The sequence below is a fragment of the Drosophila subpulchrella genome, chromosome 2L, assembly GCF_014743375.2.
Source record: "Drosophila subpulchrella strain 33 F10 #4 breed RU33 chromosome 2L, RU_Dsub_v1.1 Primary Assembly, whole genome shotgun sequence".
Classification (NCBI taxonomy): domain Eukaryota; kingdom Metazoa; phylum Arthropoda; class Insecta; order Diptera; family Drosophilidae; genus Drosophila; species Drosophila subpulchrella.
This window is the reverse complement of record NC_050610.1, coordinates 3,015,599-3,035,736: the sequence shown is the minus strand read 5'-3', so window position 1 is coordinate 3,035,736 and position 20,138 is coordinate 3,015,599. Positions and strand designations below refer to the sequence as shown.

Genomic DNA, 20,138 nt, shown 5'->3' with positions numbered 1-20,138 from the left:
TTTCGTGGCCTGACGCCTGGGCACACTGTCTGGATTAATCAACAAAAAATTCACCTAAATTTACGAAGAAAAACAATAATAACTGCAGCTATCGCTAGTTAAGTGCCAACATGATACCAAAAAAGACTACGGTGAAGGATTCACACATCGTGAAGATAGCCGTGGAGCGGGAGAACCATATGGCGCAGTTGATAAATCTGGATCAGAGGCATCCCCTAGCAAGTCAGTAAATAAAGAATAACTGAAATTATTGGTTTTGCTAGACAACAATAATAAAGAAACCCAACTAAATAAATCCAAGTAATTTCCGAACATGAAGATAAAAAAGATTGGGATTAATTGTTGCGGATACAAGCTAAAAACGGAAAACCCATAACCAACGCCCTTTACTATACATACGCTCAAGTGTTATCGTGATGTCAGCGCCTTCCCATTTCCCACTCCTCATTAATATGCAAAGCATATAATTACACAGGAAGTCAGTTATTTGTATTTTACTTATCGCTCTTTCCCTTTCAGGTAAAATCCAGGACATATGCAACGGTTGGTCCATCAGCGATCACCAGAACTACGCCCTCCAGTTCTGCGAGTCCAACAACCAAAAGTACGTGACCGAGAAGAACCGCAATGAGATCAAGAACGGCTCCGTACTGCGGCTGCAGTACTCGCCCTCCAAGACGGCCAGCGATGCCATGGAGATCCTGCTGAATGGCAGTCCCCAGGAGAAGGCGCAGCGCCTTAAGGAGCTCACCTCCCTCAGCACTGATCACACCTTTGCCCTAGAGTTCATCAAGGAAAAGGGGCTCGACACACTCATCAAGATGATCGAGGATCCCGGCCAGAACAACGAGGATATTCTCAAGTACAGCTTGGCCAGTTTCGTCGAGCTGATGGAGCATGGCACTGTTTCCTGGGAAGTGCCGGAAAACTCTTTCGTGGCCCGCAACATTGAGATTGTGAGGAACTTCCAGAAGTACCCCACAAATTGCGGAGAAAGCGCCCTTTCCAACCTTGAGAACATTGTCATGTGCAGCAATAAACACGTCCTGGTCGCTGCGGATATCAAGCTCCAGGACATATTACGCCTGTTACAGGAAGTCAACTCACCGGTGATGCGACAGAATGCCATCGCTCTTCTAAACGCACTGTTCGTCAAAGCAGACGAATCCCGACGAAGGACCATCGCCCACACAATCAGCGCCAAGCAGTTTCGCCTGGCCCTCATTGGCAACGGACTCGGCACCGAGATGACCCACCAGCTGTACGTGCTGCAAACGCTGACCCTTGGCCTCCTGGAGAAGCGGATGCGCATGAAAATGAACGCCCAGGACCAGGATGCCCACGAGAAGATAAAGGAGCTGCGTCGCATCGCCTTCGATGATCATACCAATGCTTTGAATCAGAACGACGATCACATCCGCCGTGGTGGTGGCTCAGGAGCAGGCAACGTCAACTTTTCGCAGTACTACAAAAAACTTGGTTTTAAATGCGACATTAATCCTGCACAGGATTTTATTGAGACGCCACCGGGTATGGAAATGCTATTGATTGAGGTAACTTAATATGCTAACCAAAAACTCTTCTTTCAGGCATATTGGCTTTGGATTGCATGGTGTACTTTGCTCGAAACTATACCCAACAATATGCTAAGATTGTGCGGGAGAATTCCTGCCGTGCGGATGAACACGAGTGTCCTTTTGGTCGTACCTCCATCGAGCTGGTCAAGGTGCTGTGCGATATCTTGCGCATTGGGGAGCCGCCAGCCGAGCAATCCGGCGACTTTCAGCCCATGTTCTTCACGCACGACTCGCCGTTCGAGGAATTCTTTTGCATCTGCGTCATTACTCTGAATCGCACATGGAAGGACATGCGTGCCACTGCGGAGGACTTCACCACAACCTTCAGCGTAGTGCGCGAGCAGATCCAACGCACTCTCAAGTGCAGACCGGAGAACCTTGAAGATTTCCGCAACAAGATCGCTCTGCTTACTTATCAGCAGATCACAACTCTACGTCAGCAAGAGCGCACTTCGAAGGAGGAGTGCGACTCCACTGCATCGGCGATTGTGAAGCTGAAAGAGAAGATATCGCCGCACATTCTGGAGCTGATCAAGCAGCAACGGCTTTCTTTTTTGGTGGAAGGTAATTGTCTTTACCTAATTTTGTTTTCAACATTAAAACTTATTTACTGATATATTAATAGGTACCCATTTCGCAAAATATTTGCGAGGAACTAGAACTAAGGACAAGTTCTGGTACGCCCGACTTTCGCCAAACCACAAGGTTATTCATTACGGCGATTGTGATGAGAAGACAATACCCACCATGGAGGAGCTGCCCAAAAAACTGCCAATTAGTGAGATTAAGCAGTTGCTAGAGGGCAAAGAATGTCCGCACATGAAAGAAACTCGAATTAGGAAATCAGCCGTAAATCTGGCTTTTTCCATAACGTTTGAGAACATGGAGCACTCCACGTTGGACTTTGTGGCTCCCGACGAGAGCATATTCAACTACTGGACGGACGGGATAAACGCTCTGCTGGGTCAGCCCATGGTCAGCAAACAAAAGAACGAGGACTTCGATACCTTGTTGTCAATGGAGATCAAGCTGCGCCTACTGGACACCGAGGGCGTGGACATCAGCAAGGACCCACCGCCAATACCGGAGGACCCCGAGAACTATGACTTCTGCTTCGAGAGCTAAGCATAACGCACACATTTACTACACAAATTATCGATTCATTCTAGACTCCCATCACCCAAGATACATGCCAAAGTGTACCCACTACATACTTATATTCTCCGATCTGATCTTCTGCTAGTATTACTTGTGCAATTCCCGAACACAAAATGAACAAACTGGTGCGGGCACTTTCCCTGCCTAGCCATTTAGTGAACTTTTACACCATTTATTATTATAGTAGGTATATAATATAGAGATCATTAAATAACACGTTTTATAAATAACATTTTTGTACAAAAACTAACGAGAGAAGCGTATTCTTATCCAAGGCTAGAAGGTAACGAGTTGGAAAAGCACAAAGATCGGCTGGCCGATGCTTAAATGTCATTGCGGAAGGAATTACATGCCCTTCTCATGAAGTAATGAAAGTTCAGCTTTTAAATGTTGAATGATTTATGATTTCATTGTGCAATTAGATACGGCAAACTAATTAGCTGTAAATTGAGTTATTATTCCCTTTAAACAGGGTTATAAGCATATGACTTCGCCGTCTTTTCCATCCGTAATGACTATATTGCATTTGTAGATGATAAAACACGCACTTGCTGACTTTCGGTCCGAACTTTAAAGCGTTCGAATAAGCACAAAGCCTGCGGAGCAAAACCAAAGTGGCAGCCTACCCGAGTGGGTCCCTGGCTGCCTCCTCACATCATTATCCACGCACGGGCAGCTTGCGCCGGCGAGCAGGGGCTCGATCCTAGATCCTTAATCAAATGTTATCCTCCAGCAGAAGATCGTTGTCATCACTCCGATCCGGCAGGCAAACGAAGAACTCGAGCAAATTCAGGATGGGACCTCGCGAGAAGGGATTCTGGTAGCGACCTCGCTTGTCACGCAGATAAGGATATCGCTTGTAGTTGAACATTTCGTTCGTGGTGAGGTTCATGCAGGCGTGGAGGATCTGAAAGCGAAAATTGAGTATCAAAAAGAATTTCTCCGGTAGAGGAAGCTCCTACCGAAGTACAGGTGAGTATCCAGCCCAGTCCGCAAAACACAACCGCCTCGATGAGTCCCAAGACATAGAGCATCGTAAAGCCCTCGATCATCACGCAGTAGCAGGCGAAATAGATGGTGAAGGAGCAGTTGACTGCCACCGAGAGAACAAACAGGAAGAACCACATCCTGTTCCGCAGTCCTACACAGTTGTAGATGAAGGGGCAGTGATGATCGAAGTATGAGACGCACCGGTTGCACACTCGACAGTGTTTGGCTCTCAGCGGGCGGAGGCACCTACAGCTGTGGCAGAGCCTGGTTAGCATCACATTCCGCTTCTTCAGCTTGTCGAAGTATGGGATCTGCTTAATTGCCCGGTAGTACGCATCCGAACTGAGCGGTATGTAGCCCGGATCCCGCCGATTGGCAATCGCCCAGCTAATCCACATCACGGCGTTCCAATAGATGAAGCAGTAGTGCGAGCGCCTCAGTATGTTCCAGGTGATGGGAATCGCACGGATCATGTACATGGGGTAGCCCCACAGCAGCACGGAGAAAAGGAACAGGAACAGCGGACCCTTGGAGTCCCCGGCTCCGCCGAATAGCCATCCCCAGCTTTCCGAAACCGAGGGAATCCAGCGAGACTTCTTCTTTACCTCGCCGTACAGCAGACGCACCACATCCTGATGCTGATGAGCTTGGGCCAACATAATGGGTGTCTTTCCATTCTTGTCCCTCGGTTCCAGATCCAGCTGGGATTTCTCACACAGCAGGCGAACACAAGTCATGTTGCCCGAGAGGCATGCCAGGTGCAGTGGCGTGGATCCAAAGTTGTCCGTCTTCTGCAGTTCCACTCCGGAGTACATGAGAAGTCGCATTAGATCTGCATGCCCCTTGTAGGCTGCCCAATGCAGAGCAGTATCGCCGTTTATATCCGTCAGGTTGTTTAGCGCTCCCATTCCCAGGAGATAGGCGGCCGTGGCTGTCCGACCGTACATGCAGGCTAGATGGAGCGGGGTCAGCCCCTTGAAGTCCGCCGCATTGACCGCAACTCCCGCCTGGAGTAGCACCTGCACCACGGAGGCGTGCCCCTTTCTGCACGCCCAGTGGATGGGCCTTGGGCCCTGCGTTCCCAAACAAGGAAGATCAATGGGCGCCGTCCGCTCGATGAGATACCTCATTAGCTGGACATTCCCGTTCAGAGCTATCCAGTGGGCAGGCGTGTAGCCATGGCGATCCCTGGCCGATAGGCACTCCATGCCAAACTTATCCACCAGGTTCTCCACCTCGCTGACCTCCCCATTTTTAATGATGTCAAAGATGTCGTCTAGGTTCACGGTCGTTGCCCCATCCAATCCCTCGAAGAGGAGCACGTTCTCGTGGTCCTCCACGCCTCCTTCGCCATGACCACCGTCCGTTCCGCGACCCGCCAAAGGAGGCGAATGCGGTCGGTGATCCAAATGGATGTCGTCGGCGTGGGCATGGCCATCCTCCTCCGCGACGACCATGTTGCAGGAGGAGGAGGCGGTTAGGGGCAACGCCCACACACTGCGCGCCGCCCCCGGACTTGGGTGCACCTTCGAGGCCATGTAGAACTCGAAGTCCACGCCCAGACGGTCCGCCGTTCCACCGTTGCCTTGATGCAGGGGGTTTTCCAGTAGGTGTGCAATCTTGTCGCTTTTTCCCGTAACGCTCCGACCGAAATTTGAGTCCAAATGGCCAATTTTAAGCGTAACACGCTAGGTAAACACGACTGCACTCGATGGCAAAGAAATTATGTCAGCACTGCGAGAAAATCAATAATAAGCTCGAATAGCAGGACTCGAATGGGGGCCACTTTCGAACTCGAGTTGGCGCCAAAGCGCAAACAGCTGACCGTTATTTTCGGTGTCCCAAGCGGAGTGTGCCCAGCTTTGTTTTTTTGCGAACCAAAGTTATAACCGATAAGAGTTACTAACGAGGGGAGCTCGAAACTTTGATTGCTTATAGAATTTTTTCAATTTTATGCTGTACAATTTGTATACAAATTTTAAAGATTTTCTGCAACCTGCTAGAGAAAAGTTCGAGTTGCACTTCCAAGGAACACAAACCTCCAATCACGTTTAAATTTTATGAATTTTTTTATTTCGAAGCTCTGTTAACAAATATTTAGCCCATGATAATGATTTTTAGGACAGGATCGACTTCTTTTTAAAAAACGTTAAGAACGTTTTTTTCGTGTTTTTGTACGCCAGACATTTATTTAAAAGCTAATTTAAATATAACTGTGATTGCACTTAGAACGATTTAAAAATAGAGGAATTACACAGTTAAAGTAATAACTTAAACAATAATGTTTATTTCGTTGATTATAATTTGAGTGCTTAGTTGATGTAATTTAAGCCCGAGTTATGCAGTACTACAGTTTTACCAATGACAATGTGCCACGGTGAGAATGTTGCATTTCAAGCTTATAGTGATGCACCTCATCGCTAGCTTTCGGCGGTGAAGCTCTTTTCCAATCTGGTAACACTGCGATTCTCCTGTTTTTTTTTCTGATAATTTTGTTTCGTAAAAAATGGGCGACAACGTGGTGACGGAATTGAATAACTTGGATTTGAACAAGCAAAAGGCATGTTAAACTCTTTTCGAACTGCATTCGAGTGTATGAGAAGTGCTAGATAGCCGAGTTATGTTGAAGTTGGCGCCCCAGGGCGGCAGATATTATAGCCACTTAGCCCGCATTTGCCAGCGAATTTTGCCGAAAGTTCAGACGCACACGAAACCAGCCAAACAACAACAATTGAAAGAACAACAACAACACAACTACGCAACTTTGGTTGGTGTTTCTAACTATACAAGAATTTACCTTTAAATTGGACTTAAAATTGCCGTGGCACGTGTAAATGTTTTGTTTGTCTAAGAGTGAGTGTGTGCGTATGTGAGTTGCCATGAATCAGTGCCGGCTGCTGTGACGTCACTAACAACCAGTCAATTTTCGTGCTTCAAAGTTTTCTGCTATTGCATCAGCCATAAAGTAACAAAGATACGCCTAAAGATAAAAACAAGAGATAGGTCGCTCTCAAAAAATCGCCGAAAGCGTCTTGTGGTTCTCATTACCTTGTCCCCAATTGTTCAAACACCAAGAAAGAACATCAACATCAGTCGAAAGTAGAAACCGAAAAAAGCGTTTGCCTAATTGCATACGTAGCAGAAATTGAGCTACTTGGAATTTCCGTTTTATTGATTTTTTTCCGATGGATTTGCAGGCTTCCAAGATGAAGAAGGAGAAAAAGGAGAAGCCGGCCGGAGGTGGAGATTCTCGCAAAGGTAAGGATACTAATATCCCGACTAGAAAAAAAAAAACGAATCCTTTCGGTGGGTTTTAAGACAATATTGATAGGAATTGGATTTTATTTTGGGAGGAGAATGAAGTCCATAATAGGACATATAGTCTCCCTTTCGATGGATGCACACCATCCGATTAAATTCCAGTAATATTTAAAAAAATTGAATTTAGGATTTATTTAAAAAAAATATTTGGGATCAAATGATTTAAGCGAAACTCTATTAGTGAAGAAAGTCGAATATAGTTGTAACGTATACATATATAAAGTTTTCTTTCTATTATTATTATTGATTCTTCCATTATTAGTGTAAAAGACAACCTTTAACTATTAATCCCTGCTAATCCCATTCCAGAACTCAATCCCTGGCCAAAGTACATCGAGGAGCGCAATGTGTTCTGGGAGAAATGTAAGGCGGAGTACGAGGCCGAGCTGGCGGCCAAAACTCGGGAGCCCATCAAGGTCACGCTGCCGGACGGCAAGCAGGTGGACGCCACCTCCTGGGAAAGCACTCCGTACGAGGTGGCCCGCGGCATTAGTCAGGGTCTGGCCGACAACACCGTGATCTCCAAGGTGAACGGCGAGGTCTGGGATCTTGATCGGGTTCTCGAGGGCAACTGCACGCTTCAGCTCCTCAAGTTCGACGATCCGGAGGCGCAGGCCGTCTTCTGGCACAGCTCAGCCCACATCATGGGCGAGGCTTTGGAGCGCATCTACGGCGGTCACCTATGCTACGGCCCGCCCATAGAAAACGGGTTCTACTATGACATGCACCTGGAAGGGGAGGGTGTAAGTAATAAGAGTCCTTCCTAGCAAATAAAAAGGATTAATTATTTGCCGCATTAGATCTCCACCAACGACTACGGAGCCATGGAGGGCCTGGTCAAGCAAATCGTCAAGGAGAAGCAGAATTTCGAGCGTCTGGAGATGAAGAAGTCGGACCTGCTGGAGATGTTCAAGTATAACGAGTTCAAGGTTCGCATTCTCAACGAGAAGGTGACCACCGATCGCACCACTGTCTACAAGTGCGGCTCTCTTATCGATCTCTGCCGTGGACCCCACGTCCGCCACACCGGTAAGGTAAAGGCTTTGAAGATCACCAAGAACTCCTCCACGTACTGGGAGGGCAAGGCCGACGCTGAGACTCTGCAGCGTGTCTACGGCATCTCGTTCCCCGATCCCAAGCAGCTCAAGGAGTGGGAGAAGCTGCAGGAGGAAGCGGCCAAGCGGGATCACCGCAAGATCGGTCGCGAGCAGGAGTTGTTCTTTTTCCATGAGCTGTCGCCGGGCTCATGCTTTTTCCAGCCGCGAGGAGCTCACATCTACAATACTCTGATAGGCTTCATCAAGGCGGAGTACAGGAAGCGCGGCTTCCAGGAAGTCATTTCGCCCAACATCTACAACGCCAAGTTGTGGATGACTTCCGGCCATTGGCAGCACTATGCCGAGAACATGTTCTCCTTCGAAGCAGAGAAGGAGAAGTTTGCCCTCAAGCCCATGAACTGTCCCGGACATTGTCTTATCTTCGATAACCGCAACCGATCCTGGCGCGAGTTGCCTCTGCGCATGGCCGACTTTGGTGTGCTTCATCGCAACGAACTCTCTGGCGCTTTGACTGGACTTACTCGAGTGCGTCGCTTCCAGCAGGACGATGCGCACATCTTCTGTGCCCCAGAGCAAATCAAGAGCGAGATGAAGGGCTGCCTGGACTTCCTGAAGCACGTGTACACCATCTTCGGCTTCTCCTTTCAGCTGGTGCTGTCCACTCGCCCGGAAAATTATCTGGGCGAGCTTGAACAGTGGAACGATGCGGAGAAGGCCCTGGCTGAGTCACTCAACGAGTTCGGAATGCCATGGAAGGAGAACCCCGGCGATGGCGCCTTCTACGGACCCAAGATTGATATTACCATTATGGATGCTCTGAAGCGGGCCCATCAGTGCGCCACCATCCAGCTGGACTTCCAGCTGCCCATTCGCTTTAATCTCAGCTACATCGCCGACGATGGCGAGAAGAAGCGGCCGGTGATCATCCATCGCGCCATCCTTGGCTCAGTGGAGCGCATGATTGCCATTCTCACGGAGAACTTTGCGGGCAAGTGGCCCTTCTGGCTTTCGCCGCGCCAGGTGATGGTGGTTCCCGTCGGTCCTGCCTACGACCAGTACGCGCAATCTGTCCGGGATCAGCTTCATGATGCCGGATTCATGAGCGAGGCGGACTGCGATGCGGGTGACACGATGAACAAGAAGATACGCAATGCTCAGTTGGCCCAGTTCAACTTCATCCTGGTGGTGGGTGACAAGGAACGCTCCTCAAACACCGTGAACGTCCGCACTCGGGACAACAAGGTGCACGGCGAGGTCTCCGTGGCGGAGCTGATAACCAAGCTGCAGAAGATTCGTGATGAGTTCATCGCCAACGAGGACAACTTCTAAGACTCTATTTCAATCTATTTATCAAAAGTATACTTAAAATTTGCATAGCAAAGCAAGTACGCATTTTTTGTTCTTTCTATGTATTTACGCTTACGAAACCGGAATTCACAAATAAAAACCAAATCCAAACATAATTTGTGACGCATTCTTTAGTACTTATAATAACTAGGGAAAACCTTTTTTTTTTAATGTTGACAAAAACAAGAGGAGGAGGATGACAAGTTTTTAGTTGGCAAAAACATGATTCCATCTGGCAATGACAAGTCGTAATTTTTATTCTAGTCAATTGAAAAAAAATTGTTATTTGAAGAACTTGTACTAAGCGATTAAATTTGAAAAAAGTATTACGAAAACTGATAGAAGAATGCAGTTAATTACAAGACTGTTAGGCTTGACCAACTGGGAATCATATCTACGATCCAGCCTAAGCCTATTACACTGTAATTTCTTGACGAACCATCGGAATTCGTCAGCAACTTCCAACCAGTCATGCCGACACAGGTGGCAGGTCATTGAGAAACGATTTTAAGCGGTAACACAACCTGAAACTGATAAGATACGAAGCCCCAAATATTGTGGAACCCTTTTTAATAAGGGGAATGGAGAGAGGGTGTAAACCCACTTCGTATGAGTCATGCTTTGGTTTTTTTGTTTTAATTTATTGCTAATATCTTGTATACTTTTCATTTTCATAATTTGATTTATTAAAAATTGCATCCATAGTTTTATGTTTTTATTCAATTATCAATTTTGTAAGCTTTTGCTTTTCGCGTAAAAAATGCACAAAGATCTCTCGCTAATCGAAGCAAAAATCGTTAATAATATTGTTAAGTGTTTGCTCTGCTCGTGCTGCATGTCTGTTTCAGTTTTAGTCATAAAAATACATATTATATATCTGTGTATATTTATTCATAAGATGCACGTGGCCAAGTCCTATGCCATCCAAAGTTCCAGTTAGCAGTCGCGCTCGCTGTGCTAAAAAAACCGAAAACCGAACCGAAATTGGCGAAACAAAAGCCGCAAACAGAATAGAACGGGGCTAAAATTGGAAACAAATTGCCTGGCTGGTGGAATCATTGAACACAGGCTGGCTGCGTGGTATCTACGACTGTTGGAGATGCCGAGAGCTGGAATGTCGGAGGATCCTGGACCGCCTGGCCTGACATAAGTACATGGTTGGGGTTTGGTTTGTGGGGTATCGGAAATGCACAACACTATATTCTTGTCTGGTAGCTAACTCGCAAATATTACTCTGATCCTGATCCCTGATCTCGTGTCAATAAGTTAGCATTCGCCTACGCTCGGGATTAGCTCGTCTGCACTGCTCAATTAACATTAATTAGTTAGCCGATATCGTTAATTGTTGTTTAGTCTATTTGCCTTTGCTATCATTTGTTACTTTATAAATAAACTTAAACGTAAAGTGTGTATGTGTGTATAGATGTTGAGGAATCAGCCGCAGATCCAGCCAGGACATACACCTGACACCTGTGTACACCGGTGCTGTTGGCCGATCTCCTGCATCTGCTCCTGCTGTTCAAAGGGGAGGATTGTTGGATCGAGTTGGGTCGTCGGCTCAACCGGTTCTAGCAGGCGCAGCCGCCCTCGGGATCCTTTGTCTCGTTGGGCGAGTCCTTCAGCACCACCTCCTGCATGTCCTCGGAGGGTTTGTTCTCCGTGGAATCCATGCCGGGCAGTGCCGCAGCCACCCTCCGGAACAACTGCTTCACATTGTAGCCGGCTTTAGCGCTCGTCTCGATGAACATAACGTTCAGTTCCTTCGCCTTTCGCTCACCCTCCTCGGTGGACACCTGGCGCTTGTCCGAGAGATCCGTCTTGTTGCCGACCAGCATGATGATGACGTCGCTGCCCCGCTCCGTGCGCACGTCATCGATCCACTTGGAGGTCTGGTGGAACGAGTTGGTGTTGGTGATGTCGTACACGACCACGGCCACCGTGGAGTCTCGAATGTACGAGGGTATCAGAGAGCGGAACCGCTCCTGGCCCGCCGTGTCCCACAGCTGCAGGCGCACCGTGCGATCCTCCAGGTACATGGTCTTCGAGAGGAAGTCAATTCCGATCGTCGCCTGATACGTGTTGTCGAAGCTGTCGTACATGAAGCGAGTGATCAGCGAGGTTTTTCCCACGCTCTGCTCGCCCAGGAAGACCAACTTGAACTTCCGCAGCGGATTGCCAAAATCTCCGGATGACATCTTTCACGTACGTGTCTACTTTTTCTTAATTACGGGTTTGCTGACCTCTCTTCTCGCTCCACACACACTCCTCGGCTGCGCACTCTCCACTCTCCACCCCCCTCTCTGTTTATAATGGGGCTGGGCCAGCGGTTTTCGGGGCCTTCTCGCACTGCGATTTCTCTGGAGGCACCGCTTCCAAGTTGCAGCACTCTGATGCTCACGCTCTAAATGCTTCCGGCTAGCTAAATGGCCAATTGCAGCTCGATTCGCTCGGTAAATCGCTTGGTTAAGTCGTGGAAAAATTACGGTCTCTGCTTCTTCTTCAACTTCTGACTCAGTTGCTGTGTGACCAGAGCTGGATCGAAAATCGATGATTATTCGATATAGTCGCAGCAACTGTTCGATAACGATGATTTTACAGCCATCGACTAACACTTTTGTCAACTTTTTAATATTTAATAACAACTTGAGGAATGTGCCTTAAAAATACGTATTAAATAAAGAAAAACAACAACTACGTTGGAATTTGGTTGGTAGAATAATAAAAAGTTTCTAAAAAATACTAAGCGGTGACTGTGAATACCGAATACTAAGAAGGAGAACGGTGATTTTCAAATTTGAAAGCTTCAAAGGGTGAATGGGCATTCTTGAGATATTTACGTCGTTATTTGCCCATCCAATCGCTGCAAGTTGACGTACTTTTCTTAAAGAATCACTGCTGGGGCGCCGCCTAATCTTGAATTATATTAAGCGGTTATCTGAAGAACGCACGGGCGCTAATTGAAAGCCTTATCTCCGGGTGCTGGCGAATTTTGGTATCGCGAATTAATTTAAACGGTCGGCGATAAAGGCCGATGTAAACAGTTCCGCGAAAACTATGATAGCAAACGGACAGCAAACAACGTCGCTGGCCAGTGTGCTCCTGCTGGTCCTGGGCCTGTGCCAGGTGTCCGGAGTGGCCATTGCCCGGCCCGAGGGGCGTGTGGTGGGCGGAAGCGCGGCGGCGGCTAATAGTGCTCCCTATGCGGTGTCCATGCAGTACGGAGGGACCCACTACTGCGCTGCCAGCATCCTCAATGCCAACTGGCTGGTAACCGCTGCCCACTGCCTGACCAACAGTAATCAGGTGCTGGCCAGCACCCTCGTGGCGGGCAGCATTGAGGTGGCCGGAACTGCCAGCACCACGCAGACGCGCAGCATCACCTACTTCGTGATCAACGATCTGTACACCGGGGGCGCGGTTCCCTACGACATTGGACTGATCTACACGCCCACCGCCTTCGTTTGGACCGCTGCCGTGGCGGCTGTAACGCTTCCCTCGTCGGGAGTGGTGCCCACTGGCACCGCCAATCTCTACGGGTGGGGCAGCACCAGCACCACGAACACCGCCTCCTATCCATCGACCCTTCAGGTGGCCACCGATGTGCCCATCATCTCGCTGAGCTCCTGCGAAAGCGCCCTGGGCACCAAGGGCAGCGATGTCCACTCGACCAACTTGTGCACCGGCCCCCTGACCGGAGGCATTAGCATTTGCACCTCGGATTCGGGAGGTCCACTGGTGCAGGGCAATGTCCTTATCGGCATCGTGTCCTGGGGAAAGTTACCCTGCGGCCAGGCCAACTCGCCCTCGGTCTATGTGCAGGTCTCCTCGTTCATATCCTGGATATCAGCCAACCAACAGGTGCCCTAAGTTCCGAACTTACTCCTATTTTTTCAATAAAAGCAATCAAAGTTGTGCCCTTAGTGGCTGGCGACTTAAGTGTGGGACTTACTTCGCACTGCATGGACTATATCACAAAAAGCTGTTTGTAAAGTTTATCTTATCATTCCAATGGGGGAAGTTGAGTGTTGGGGTCAAACAGATCACATATTTTCGGGCTCAGCAGAATTATTCACATATATTGGCCGATTCGTTAATGAATGACTTGATATGTTTCAGAAGATCTTATTTCAAGATCTTTTCTTTTCCTAACTTTCTTAATTTCAGAACATTTATTAGCAACAGAAATATTTTAAGCGATTGGGTGTCAAGAATTGTATACTCTTCAAGCCCGCGCAGAAAGTTCATTCCTTTTTCTAAGTGTATATTTGCTCACATTATGGTGTAATTGCGTTTTATTGGTTCTACTTTTTCAAACTGATTTTTTTTAGTGCTTTTAATTCATTAAGTAATCTTACCGTTTAAAGGGGAATCCCTTTAGAGTCTAGAAAGAAATGATGAAATGACAGACTTGACATATTGCAGTTCCCACATCTACCCCTCTTGTAAACACTGTTTATCAAACCAAGAAAATATATATAAAATACCCTCTAATATTAAATTATATTAAGTTCTTATCTGTAAGACAAGGGCCGTAATTGAAAGTTCTTATCATTTTCTTGGTTGGCTCGCTCGAAATTCTGTATCACGATTTTATTTAAAAAGGCGTCGATATAGCCGATGTAAACAGTTCCGCGAAGACTATGATTGCGAATAGACAACAAACAAGGTGGTGCCATCGATCGCTGGTCACTTTCCTTCTCCTGGCTGTGGGACTTTGCCAAGGATCGGAACTATATTTTCCCCAGCCCGAAGGACGCGTGGTGGGTGGTACAGCGGCGGCGGCGAATAGTGCTCCTTATATAGTGTCTATGCAATACGGTGGAACCCATTATTGTGCTGCCAGCATCCTGAATACCAACTGGTTGGTAACTGCTGCTCACTGTCTGGCCAATAGAAACCAGGTTCTGGGAAGTACCCTCGTTGCGGGAAGCATTGCGGTGGCCGGGACAGCGAGCACCACCCAAAAGCGGCAAATCACCCACTTTGTGATCAATGATCTTTACACTGGAGGAACAGTACCCTATGACATCGGACTGATCTACACGCCCACCGCCTTCGTTTGGACCGCTGCAGTGGCACCTGTCAAGCTACCCTCCTCCGGAGTGAGGCCCACTGGCTCTGCTGACCTCTTCGGTTGGGGCAGCACCAGCAAAACTAACAGCCCCTCGTATCCCAAGACCCTTCAGGAGGTGAAGAACATTCCCATCATAAGCCTTGACTCTTGTGCGACGGCATTGGGCACCAAGGGCCAGGATGTCCACACCACGAATTTGTGCACGGGTCCTCTCACCGGCGGCACCAGCTTTTGCACCTCGGATTCGGGAGGTCCTCTGGTTCAGGGAAATGTCCTCATCGGCATAGTGTCCTGGGGAAAGCTGCCATGCGGTCAGCCCAACTCGCCTTCTGTTTATGTGCAGGTCTCCTCGTTCACTTCCTGGATAGCTGCGAACCAGAAGATATGAATTATTCTGAAATGTATCTTCAATAAAACACTGTTTAATAAAAAGCAAAGGCACGTACATTACGAAAAGAAGACTTTGAGAAATCGAATAAGTAAAGTTTCCATTCGTGTTAAATGGTCTAAAAAAATATGTATTTATTTTTAAGTTATTTTAAATATAAAAATTTGGTTACATTTATAAAACCAAGAATCGCTAAGTTCTAATACATTTGAACTTCCCCTTTATCATATCTTTTAATTCCTTGGCTTTGTGTGTAGCTAAAAATTGTACACAATGTCTATTACTGCGTAAGTGTTACAACAAAATAACTATGATAAGATTAATGATGATTCTAAGGCATGAAGACCTAACGAGCTAACTTATCAGAAATTAAAGATACTTTGTGACAACTGTATTTAAATGTTATCAGTGGCGGATCCAGAATTTGGTTGTGTAGGGGGATATAAAAAAAATGTTAACTAGAAATAACAAATTTGAAAAAAAACAAGGAAGAACGCTATAGTCGAGTACCTCGACTATCAGATACCCGTTACTCAGCTAAATGGACCTAAGGGAAATGGAGACATGCAAGCAGCAAAGCGAGATTGAAATGCGCCACCTATCGGCGGTAGACAGATTTAATCGATATGGGCGTTGGAGTGGGCGTGGCAAAATTTTTTTTGGGTCAATCGATAGGTATTGACGAGACCAATACAGTTCAGTTCAAATTTTGTATCTAGCATGAAAATTGTGGGCGCCACAGGCTTGGGCGGTTTGTGGGCGTTAGAGTGGGCGTGGCATATCTGCGTTACAAACTTGCGCTGCGCACAAGGCTACGGATTCTAAATATGAGATCCCAGTTCTCTATCCTTGATAGTTTCCGAGATATCCACGTTCATATTTACGATTTTTTGAAGTTTGTGGGCGGTTTGTGGGCGTAAAAGTGGGCGTGGCAAACTTTTTTTTTATCAATCGATAGGTATTGATGAGAACAATACATTTCAGTTAAAATTTTTATTCTATCATCAAAACTGTAGGAGCCACAGTTTTGGGCGGTTTGTGGGCGTTAGAGTGGGCGTGGCACTCTACTGAAACAAACTTGCGCTGCGTAAGAAGCTCAGGAATCTGCACGCCAAATCTCAATAGCCTAGCTCTCATAGTTTTCGAGATCTCAGCGTTCATCCGGACAGACAGACGGACGGACGGACAGACGGACAGACGGACAGACGGACAGACGGACATGGCTAGATCGACTCGGCTAGTGATCCTGATCAAGAATATATATACTTTATGGGGTCGGAAACGCTTCCTTCTGCCTGTTACATACTTTCCGACGAATCTAGTATACCCTTTTACTCTACGAGTAACGGGTATAAATACAAATACATACTTTTTAACCCAAGTGGGGGCGCAAGTAGAAAGCTTTAGTGGATCAGAAGATACGCTCTTTCGAAATTTATATATTTAAAGCTAATTTGTTAATTTACCGGTAAACATGCGGGTTTTTTCAAAGTGGTAGAACTAAAGTTGTTTAACACTGTATAACACAATTCATTGATCTTAAAGTACAGTTTGGATATGCTCAAACAAAATGCAACTGCGGAAACTATAAAAGAGAAAGCTAAAGACTTGGCATTTCAGATTAATATTTCTTCCTCAGCGCAAGTTTGTTATACAATCGCTTACAACAGTAAGGTCTGCCTAGTGTCTATATTTCTACCGATTTGGTAAAAGAATAAGTAAATTTTTTTTAATCGAATTATTCATTAAAAAGTTGTTGGCAATTAAAAATTTTAACGCTAGGTATGCTCCAGCTTGGAAAATTGAAATCTTTTGATCTGGCGTACATAATTATATAGATAGATTGTTAAAATGACAGAAGGAAGCGTTTCCGACCCCTTAAAGTATATATATTCTTGATCAGGATCACTAGCCGAGTCGATCTAGCCATGTCCGTCTGTCCGTCTGTCTGTCCGTCCGGATGAACGCTGAGATCTCGGAATCTATAAGAGCTAGGCTATTGAGATTTGGCGTGCAGATTCCAGAGCTTCTTACGCAGCGCAAGTTTGTTTCAGCAGAGTGCCACGCCCACTCTAACGCCCACAAACCACCCAAAACTGTGGCTTCTACAGTTTTGATGCTAGAATAAAAATTTTAAGTTTGCCACGCCCACTTTAACGCCCACAAACTTCAAAAAATCGTAAGTATGAACGTGGATATCTCGGAAACTATCAAAGATAGAGAATTGGGATTTTAGATTTTGATTCCGTAGCCTTGTACGCAGCGCAAGTTGGTTACGCGAATATGCCACGCCCACTCTAACGCCCACAAACCGCCCAAGCCTGTGGCGCCCACTATTTTCATGCTAGATAAAAAATTGTAACTGAAATGTATTGGTCTCGTCAACACGTATCGATTGATCCAAAAAAACATTTGCCACGACCACTCTAACGCCCATAACGTTTAAATTTGCTTACCGCCGGTAAGTGGCGCATTTCAATCTCGCTTTGCTGCTTGCATATCTCCATTTCCCTTTGGTCCCTTTAGCTGAGTAACGGGTATCTGATAGTAGAAATACTCGACTATAGCGTTCTTCCTTGTTTTTATTTGTCAATATATATCGACGTGACAAAAGTTGGTTAAATAGGACCATTAGTTAAAAGGTTTAATTGGTTAGCGGAGTACCGGGCATATGATAGTCGAGGGATTCGACTAAAGCTATCTCTCATGTTATACCCGTTTCTCGTAGAGTAAAAGGGTATGTCTCTATCTCCCCCGCACTTCCTGAGTGCTCCCAGTACACTTAGCTAAGGAGCGGGTACCTGATAGGCGATGGCATCGACTACAGCGTTCTCTTTTGTTTTCTAAGTCTGTATCTGCTCTTATTATGGTGCAATCGTGTTTAATTTGTCCTACTTTTTCAAAAGCTGTACATTTGTAATTTTTATCAAATTAAAAATCGTTTATCAAATGACGTTGACAAATTTACTGGAATCGAATTTAACGTTTTTGGTCAGCTTTTAAGGGTAATAAGACATAAAAGAAGCGGACTGCATATATGCCATTAAGCAATCTTCTCGTTTGAATGGAAAATCCACTAGAACTCAGTTATCAGAGCAGTATCAGGGGTGCCACAGAAATCACTTCAGCGCTAAGTCGTGTAAAATTTATATTAGTGCACGCAAGAAACTTACGCTGAATGGGCGCACTGCAATTTCGATGACACCCCCGTATATTTATTTTTCTAATCTTAAACGTTTTTATCTGTCAGACAAGAGCCGAGTGTTACAACAAAAAAATAAAATAACACTTGTGCAGTTAATACCTTTAAAAACTTTAAATTATATTATCATCAGAAATTAAAGATACTTTGTGTTAAGTGAAGTTAAATTGTATCTTTTTTTTACACAATCCGTTTTGCTTAATTTTAGTTATTACAACCGATTATATACATATCCACTTACCGAAAACAAAAATAAACAGACTAGTTAGCAACTTAACAGGGAATTAAAGAATTTCAACCTCTTATCCTTGGCATACAAGTTTCGGATCAACTTTCCATTTCCCTATTGCACAACCGTTCGTAGAACACTTCTCCCCATGGAGCTTAGCACATAAGATGACTCTTGCTTTTAAGTTCTGCTCATTTTTGTGTGGGCTTCAGCACGTCCAGATTTCATTTCATCCCAGACACTCCTCCTAAGCAGGCCGCCGTTTTATCAATCAAATTGATCGGGCAGGTCTCGTTGGGAAACTAATTGGTCGGCAAGTTGCTGGACACGATCGCAATCAGTTTATTGACACGACCAGAGCACATAATTGAATGAACATATCAATTTCCCATCACAATCACACCAGAAAAGCTTATTAAGTGCCCCCAAAAGAGCTTCGCGGCCCAGAACATCTGATCACGGAGTGGGGAAAGCGGCCAAGAGCGAGGAACGTGGTCCGGAGAACGATGACCAGAACACGCCCGCAGCTAATCAGGCTCTAATGGCGATAAATATTTCATTCTATATTATTCTGTTTTTATTCGCCCCGGCCAGGCACGCCTCCGAGCCCCGACGAAGCTGCCTGCCAGGAGTCAAGACAAAGCGACGACTCAACGGGAACCAACAGGGGGATCGAGAGGAACAGGCCCAGAACAAGGGACCTGAACAACAGACCGTCGGACGGACCCGCGATCAGACAGACAGAATCTCCGACGCGATCGATGAAGACAAGGCTGATAAAGGAACCCGACTGCGGGACTAGAGATGCCACAGTGACTCCACAGCTGGGCCAAAGGTGTAAATATATCCAACGTAACATTACTAATGTTTTTACCAATTTTACAGAGAGATCGATCTCAAGGAGTGTTCCCACAATAATAGCCGAAGAAATAACATTTCAGTACCAAAATCGTATTATTGTAAAGAATATACAAATCGTTGAACATAATGCTTATAAATGTTTCTTGATATTTTAAATAGTGAACCAATTGAATGACCTATTTTAAATTGTTGAGAGAGTGAAACAGAAAGATCATTTCTTGGACGCTTTTTTTAGTGAATATAAATTTAGTCGCACGTAAATACAAATTTTTAATGGTTGTTCTGATTTATTCAATATAAATCTGGTTTATTAAGTAATAACCGTATTGGCCATAAATTAAGAATAGCACGCAAATGTGAAACAAATTAAAATTTATAAAAATTCTGGAACTAAAAACTTCTTAAATTTTGAAATTTGCTTAGTATTACATTTTTAAATACAATCGTATTAGAATTGTTAAATTTATATGAGATCAAGTAATTTACATAAATTTTCTTCTACTTCTTTCTACTACGTAGAAAGATACAAAAATAAGAAGACAATCTTTATATTACCCAGAGGTGTTTTATTGTATGCAATCACGATTACATCTCCGTCCAGAACAAGAGAAAAAGAGTCGGACCAAAGTCAGGGCAAGGCCAGATCTCTTTGCTGCCTTCGCAATCTTCGTGTTATGAATCGAACAGATTTATGCAACCTGGCGAACAACATGGGCGGGTGCTCCTCCGTCTCCAGAATCCCCGCTCCCCCCATGGGGTTCTCCCTTTCTCCGCTGGAGAGGATGAGGATGCGACCGCGACATTTGGCTGCGCCATTATGAGTAATGGAGTAATGCCTGGAATTGTTTACTTGGGGGCTTTATTGGCGTCGGCATTTGGCATCGGAATGAATGTCTGTGCTTTATGGTCTTTTATATATACACACAAATGTGT

At 45.7% G+C, this 20,138-nt stretch overlaps 6 protein-coding genes across 7 annotated transcripts; 4 read left to right on the top strand and 2 right to left on the bottom strand.

Annotated features, from left to right (window-relative positions):
- The first annotated feature begins 14 nt into the window (after positions 1–14).
- LOC119547440 (engulfment and cell motility protein 1) lies at positions 15–2,985 on the top strand. The gene is made up of 4 exons (XM_037854301.1): positions 15–222; positions 520–1,530; positions 1,590–2,141; positions 2,203–2,985. Exons 1-4 carry the CDS (start codon positions 111–113, stop codon positions 2,700–2,702), a joined length of 2,175 nt encoding a protein of 724 aa, XP_037710229.1. The 5' UTR covers positions 15–110; the 3' UTR covers positions 2,703–2,985.
- Positions 2,896–5,469, bottom strand: LOC119547441 (probable protein S-acyltransferase 23). The gene is made up of 2 exons (XM_037854302.1): positions 3,698–5,469; positions 2,896–3,642 (listed from the first exon to the last, which is right to left on the bottom strand). Exons 1-2 carry the CDS (start codon positions 5,261–5,263, stop codon positions 3,451–3,453), a joined length of 1,758 nt encoding a protein of 585 aa, XP_037710230.1. The 5' UTR covers positions 5,264–5,469; the 3' UTR covers positions 2,896–3,450.
- A 694-nt stretch (positions 5,470–6,163) lies between these two features.
- On the top strand, positions 6,164–9,567 carry LOC119546516 (threonine--tRNA ligase 1, cytoplasmic). 2 transcript variants are annotated; one of them, XM_037852844.1, is made up of 4 exons: positions 6,164–6,285; positions 6,923–6,983; positions 7,356–7,789; positions 7,847–9,567. In XM_037852844.1, the coding sequence occupies exons 1-4, from the start codon at positions 6,232–6,234 to the stop codon at positions 9,431–9,433; spliced, it is 2,136 nt and encodes a 711-aa protein (XP_037708772.1). In that variant the 5' UTR covers positions 6,164–6,231; the 3' UTR covers positions 9,434–9,567. The 2 variants fall into 2 exon arrangements, with proteins under 2 accessions (XP_037708772.1, XP_037708771.1); XM_037852843.1 differs by lacking the exon at positions 6,164–6,285 and adding an exon at positions 6,312–6,492.
- Positions 9,568–10,084: 517 nt separating this feature from the next.
- Positions 10,085–11,981, bottom strand: LOC119546517 (ras-related protein Rab6). The gene has a single exon (XM_037852846.1). The coding sequence runs from the start codon at positions 11,644–11,646 to the stop codon at positions 11,020–11,022; it is 627 nt and encodes a 208-aa protein (XP_037708774.1). The 5' UTR covers positions 11,647–11,981; the 3' UTR covers positions 10,085–11,019.
- Positions 11,982–12,340: 359 nt separating this feature from the next.
- On the top strand, positions 12,341–13,432 carry LOC119546922 (trypsin delta-like). The gene has a single exon (XM_037853553.1). The coding sequence runs from the start codon at positions 12,506–12,508 to the stop codon at positions 13,316–13,318; it is 813 nt and encodes a 270-aa protein (XP_037709481.1). The 5' UTR covers positions 12,341–12,505; the 3' UTR covers positions 13,319–13,432.
- Positions 13,433–14,084: 652 nt separating this feature from the next.
- Positions 14,085–15,010, top strand: LOC119546979 (trypsin delta-like). Its single transcript, XM_037853628.1, has one exon. The coding sequence runs from the start codon at positions 14,092–14,094 to the stop codon at positions 14,911–14,913; it is 822 nt and encodes a 273-aa protein (XP_037709556.1). The 5' UTR covers positions 14,085–14,091; the 3' UTR covers positions 14,914–15,010.
- Positions 15,011–20,138: the final 5,128 nt, after the last annotated feature.